A 6,272-nucleotide genomic window follows, 5' to 3' on the forward strand; every position below is an offset into this window, starting at 1 on the left:
CTACTCCTCTTCGGATGAGGAGAAGGAGGAAGCGCGTTACACGTGCATTTTTAAGTTATTTGCATCTTGCTGAGTAGCCGTCTCTTTCTTTGCATATCCTCTCACCAGTAGTGCCATGTTGAGGGATTCTGGGAGTTGTGCCTTCCTGATCTACTGCTGACCTGTATAGCCTGCAGGCCTTACTTTCCTGTTTGCAATGACACGGTAGGGGAAACACACTGCACGCAGGGCTTGAATTTATGGCGACTTTGTGTAAGCACAAGCCACGCACGCACCGCACGCACGCACACCACCACACCACACACTGAGCGTGATGATTTGATTCATGCAGATAGCAGAGCAGGACAAGGCCATAGAGAAGACAGATTAACATTGGGCATATCATCAGTAACAGTTCCATTTTGAATCACGCTATGCATATAAAAAATAATTTATTATAATTTACTGGTTTCTTCATTAATTGTATGCCAGGAAGATGAGAATACGTTTTGGCGGGAAGCCCAACACACACCACACACAATGCACACATGCACACATGCCACACATACAAGACCCACACCAGCTACATGCAGGAACACACATGCAGCCCCCATCTAGCCACAGATTACCTTATTAGAGGAGAAAATCTGTGCTTCCTTAAAGTAGACAAGGCCCTGGCCCAGTCACATACGCACCAACTTCCTTCCTTCCTCTCTTTTTCCTCCCTCCTTCCTCTGCTTCCTTCGTTCCCATTTTCCATGCCATTTTTAATTAAAAAACTGATCAGGTTGGGTGATGAAACTAATTACTGTAGGTCGGACTGCTTGATTTACCTACCATCCACATCAGGCAGTGAGGAACTCAAGAAGGAAAGAAAAAAAGGAAAGGATGAAGCCTAGAAGTAATTAACATAGGCCTTATTGTGACCCCTGTCTCACACTGATGACCTCGCACTCACGAGACAGGCGGATCCGTCGGGCGCAATCTCGTGTCCTTCGGACACACACACTGGAAGCTGCCCTCGTTGTTCACACACTCACACCGCGACACAGCAGAGGTTCCGCTCACACTCATCATGTCTGGAAAGAGAACACAGAGCGTAAGAGAGAGACAAAACACACACACACACCACACACACACACCACCACACACACACACACCACACACACACAACACACACACACACACACACACACACACACACACACACACAACACACACACACACACACACACAAAGAAAGAAAGAAAGAAAAGAGAGAGAGCGAGATCACATACGTCAGACTTTATGCATATTTTCATCGAGTCATTACTTACTTATGTGGGAAAAGAAATATAATTATCACTCAGTCAGGAATGTGTTCAAAGCCAAGCCATGGCCTATTAGCATTCATAAAATAAAAAATAAACCCATTGAACATTAAACATTTTCACAATGTCAGACATTTATGACCATAATTGCATATAAAAGCGTCTGGATGCTGGGTGTGTGTGTGTAAATCAATAGTAAAATACAATTATCCAAGAAAAATGGGGTTACTGTGGGTTGAGAGTTAGGGAGTGATCTAGAGCGGCTTTTAAATGTATACTGTATTCCCATTAACAAGCATTGTAACACCGCACACAGCACAGGCCTGGAGCCGAATCACCTCTCTTCCTACACAACCACACACACACACACACACACACAACACACACAACAACACACACACACACACACACACACACACACACACACACACCCACACACACACACACACCGCACACGCACACACACGGTGCTGAAGTACTGGCTGTAACAGGATGTCAGCATGGCAGGAACTCCCCTGCCCTTATCCACTCATAGAGCGTTTGTAAAGCCTTGTGGCAGGTTACTATGGAGAAGATTACTATGGAGATGAAATTACTATGAATGGAGTTACTATGGAGATGGTGTTTCCTTATGTGTTATTATTTATTATACGACTGAAAATGTTTCTCGTCATTGTACTCCACAATAGAGTACTGCATAGAGGTAGAATCTAGTACTGGGATTGGGACAGCCTGGTCCAATTTGTCCAAGTTTTTCAGGTGTTCCAGTGTGTTCAGGTGCTTCCAGTGGTCCAGTTGTTTCCAGGTGCTTTAAGTGTGTCCAGTAGTGTGCAGTGTTTAAGAGTGTGGTCAGGTGGGTTAAGTGTATCCAGGTTGTGCAATGTGTGCAGGATTGTCCAGGTTGGCGGCAGTGTGTTAAGGTGTATCCAGGTGTTTGCAAGTGTGTGCAGGTATGTCCAGGTAATTTCCAGGTGTGTTCAGTGTGTCAGGTGTGTTATCCTCTAACTCACCCAGCAGTTCTTCATCATCATGAAGCCGCTCTCGACCTTCAAAACATTCGCACTCGAAAGTCCCCACCTTGTTCACACACTTGCCCTACCACACAGGTCTGAGAGATACCATTCGTCGATGTCGGAAGGAGGAACACCCACCACACATCACAGTTAGTTCCAAAAACATTAAGAGACCATGCATTGATAATGTAGTTATTTTTGACAATTCTTATACTATCTTTTGTCTGAAAGCTTTAGACAAGCTCTAATGTATACTCTGTATGAGCTGTTAGACTTGACCGTACAGTTCCTGCTCATCAGAGTCCAGAGCGAAGCCGTTGTCACCATCGACAACGGAAACTACCCATGGCTGTTCCTACACTTCCCATGAGCACAAGCCTGTGGATCATTTCTTACCACTCGTTATATCTAAGAAAGAGTGAGTAAGGAAGGGATGGAGGATAGAGAGAGCAAAAACAGAGAAAGAGAGACTTGTTATCTATTTCACTTGCTTTGGCAGATGTAAACATATGTTTCCCATGCCAATAAATCTCCATTTGAATCGAATTTGAGAGAGAGAAGAGAGAGAAGAGGTTACAGCAATGTTTTTGAGTTGTTCACCTGTTATTTTTGTTGGTAATTTCCCCTAGATGTGCTCGCATGAAGTAGAGCATATTTGATAAATGCAGGCCACACTACTTGCCTAGAGAGTTTTCAGCTATACTTTCGTCTGTTTTATTTACCACCACAGGCAGATGCTGCACTAAGACCGCACTCAGTCAGCTGTATAAGGAAATAAGCAAAAACAGGAAACAAACTCACCCAGAGCGGCGCTCCTAGTGCCGGAGACTTTAATGCAGAGAAAACTGAAATCAGGTTCTACCAAATTTCATCAACAGTAAATGTGCAACCAGAGGGAAAAAAAATCTATAGATCACCTGTACTCCACACAACAGAGTACAAAGCTCTCCCTCGCCCTGCCATTTGATGAATCGACCACCAAAACTCTTATCTCCTGATTCCTGCCTTACAAGCAAAAATTGAAGCAGGAAGCACCCAGTGAACTCGGTCTATAAAAAAGTGGTCCGGTGAACTAGATGCTAAAACTACAGGGACTTTTGCTATTCACCAGACTGGAACATTTCCGGACTCCTCCGATGCATTAGAGTACCAACCACATCAGTCACTGGCTTTATCAAATAAGTGCATCAAGACATCACTCCACAGTGGACTGTACGAATACAACCCCAACCAGAAAGACCATGGGATTACAGGCAACATCGCACTGAAGCTAAAGGGTAGAGCTGCGCTTTCAACGGTATGGGACTCTACCCGGAAGCTTACAAGGAAATCCTGCTAATGCCCTCCGACGAACCATCAACAAGCAAAGCGTCAATACAGGCTAAGATTGAATCATACTACCCGGCTCCGACGCTCTCTTATGTGCAGGCTTGCAAACTTACACATACTATAAAGGGAAGCACTAGCCGCAAGCTGCCAGTGACACAAGCCTACCAGACGAGCTAAACACTTCTATGCTCGCTTCGAGGCAAGCAACACCGACATGCATGAGAGCATCAATGTTTCCAGGACGACTGTGTGATCGATGCTCTCCGTAGCCGATGTGATAAGACCTTTAAACAAGTCAACATTCACAAGGCTGCGCCAACGGATACTGTCAGACGTGTGCCTCTGGGCATATGACGACGCAACTGGCAGTGTCTTCACTGACATTTCAACATGTCCCGGACTGAGTCTGTAATTACCACATGTTTTCAAGCAGACCACCATAATTCACTGTGCCCCAAAAACACAAAGCAACCTGCCTAAATACTACAGACCGTAGAACTCACGTCCGTACCATGAGTGCTTTGAAAGGTTGGTAATGGCTCACATCAACACCATGTATCCCAGAAACCCCTAGACCCACTCCCAATTGCATACCGCCCAAACAGATCCACAGATGATGCAATCTTTATTGCACTCCACACTGCCCTTCCCACCTGGACCAAAATGAACACCTATGTAGAGAAGCTATTAATTGACTACAGCTTAGCGGTCAACACCATAGTACCCTGCAAGCTCATTCATTAAGCTAAGATCCTGGACTTAAACACCTCACTCTGAACGGATCCTGGACTTCCTACGGGCCGCCCCAGGTGATGAGGAGGTAGCAACACATCTGCCACGCTGATCCCAGGGTGCGTGTCAGTCCCTCCTGTACTCCCTGTTCACCCACGACTGCAGGCAAGGCATACTCCAAACACCATCATTAATTTGCAGACGACACAACAGTGTAAGGCCTGCTCCACCCAACAATGACGAGACACAGCCTATAGGAGGAGTCAGGACCCGGCGACGGTGTCAGAATAACAACCATATCCTCTAACGTAAACCAAGACTAGAGATGAGTGTGGACTACAGAAAAGGCGGACCAGAATGCCCCATTCTCATTGACGGGCTTAGTGAGCATGTTGAGAGCTTCAGTTCCTTGGTGTCCACATCACCAACAAACTAGAAATGGTCCAAACACACCAAGGCGGTCGTGAAGAAGGCACAACAAAGCCTATTCCCCCTCAGGAAACTAAAAAGATTTGGCATGGGTCCTGAGATCCTCAAAAGGTTCTACAGCTGCAACATCGAGAGCATCCTGACTGGTTGCATCACCGCCTGGTACGGCAATTGCTCGGCCTTTGACCGCAAGGGTAGTGCGTACGGCCCAGTACATCACTAAGCTGCCTGCCATCCAGGCAGGGCTAAYCTGCCTGCCATCCAGGACCTCTACACCAGGCGGTGTCAGAGGAAGGCCCTAAAAATTGTCAAAGACCCCAGCTACCCCAGTCATAGACTGTTCTCTCTACTACCTGTTCTCTCTACTACATGGCAAGCGGTACCGGAGTGCCAAGTCTAGGACAAAAAGGCTTCTCAACAGTTTTTACCCTCAAGCCATAAGACTCCTGAACAGGTAATCAAATGGCTACCCGGACTATTTGCATTGTGTTCCCCCCCCCAACCCCTCTTTTTACGTTGCTGCTACTCTCTGTTTATCATATATGCATAGTCACTTTAACTATACATTCATGTACATACTACCTCAATCAGCCTGACTAACCGGTGTCTGTATGTAGCCTCGCTACTTTTATAGCCTCGCTACTGTATATAGCCTGTCTTTTTACTGTTGTTTTATTTCTTTACTTACCTATTGTTCACCTAATACCTTTTTTGCATTATTGGTAAGTAAGCATTTCACTGTAAGGTCTACACCTGTTGTATTCGGCGCATGTGACAAATAAACTTTGATTTTCATTGATAGGAGTAAGTGATATGGCAACGGAATTGGGTCATGTGTACCTTTGAGGATGGGCCTCAAGGTTTTAAAATGAAACGTGGCCGGATCTACCATTGAGAAAGGACCTGAAGGAGTATAGGAGGTAGGGGAAGGGACTAGGTTTGAAATGGAACGTATGAGGAATACCTTTGAGGAAGGGCCGTCCATTAATGAAGTCTCCTCTGTTAGCGAAGCCGGGTCCCCTGGGACAGAGCTGGCTGTACTCCTGAGAACCTTTCTCCGGACACTCATCACATTCCGGGCCCCAGGCCACACCCACTGAGCAGCAGCACGCGTCCACACGGTGACGACCCGGGATAGGGGCTCCGCAACGCTCATCCTCGTGGCTCAGATAACACTGCTCTGTACGCAGGTCTGGAGGGGGGAAACATACGATAACAAAACACCATAATGCAAAATACAATTCTTGTGGAGTACACAACAGTGTAATGGACTACAGTACCCATTAGCGTAGTGCTTGTGGACTACAGTACCCACCTATACATGTCCGTCCGGTGGCGTCGACAGTCATCCCAGGGGGACACTGGCAGATGAAGGAACCCACGGTGTTCACACACTTCCCATTGATACACACCCCCGGAAACACCTCACACTCATTAACATCTACAGGTGGAGAGAGAACACACAGAACCTAGACTCCAT

At 46.3% G+C, this 6,272-nt stretch overlaps 1 protein-coding gene across 1 annotated transcript in view; it reads right to left on the reverse strand.

The window, feature by feature from the left end:
* Positions 1-933: 933 nt before the first annotated feature.
* LOC112071627 (fibrillin-2-like) overlaps positions 934-6,272 on the reverse strand; it is a 22,752-nt gene continuing 17,413 nt past the window's right edge. The window contains exons 2-4 of the mRNA XM_024139059.2: positions 6,108-6,233; positions 5,682-5,984; positions 934-1,058 (exon numbers count right to left, since the gene is read on the reverse strand). Coding sequence (XP_023994827.2) covers positions 934-1,058; positions 5,682-5,984; positions 6,108-6,233 — 554 coding nt within the window. The remainder of the gene's footprint in view (positions 1,059-5,681; positions 5,985-6,107; positions 6,234-6,272) is intronic.

This window comes from Salvelinus sp. IW2-2015, unplaced genomic scaffold, assembly GCF_002910315.2.
Source record: "Salvelinus sp. IW2-2015 unplaced genomic scaffold, ASM291031v2 Un_scaffold1668, whole genome shotgun sequence".
NCBI lineage: Eukaryota > Metazoa > Chordata > Actinopteri > Salmoniformes > Salmonidae > Salvelinus > Salvelinus sp. IW2-2015.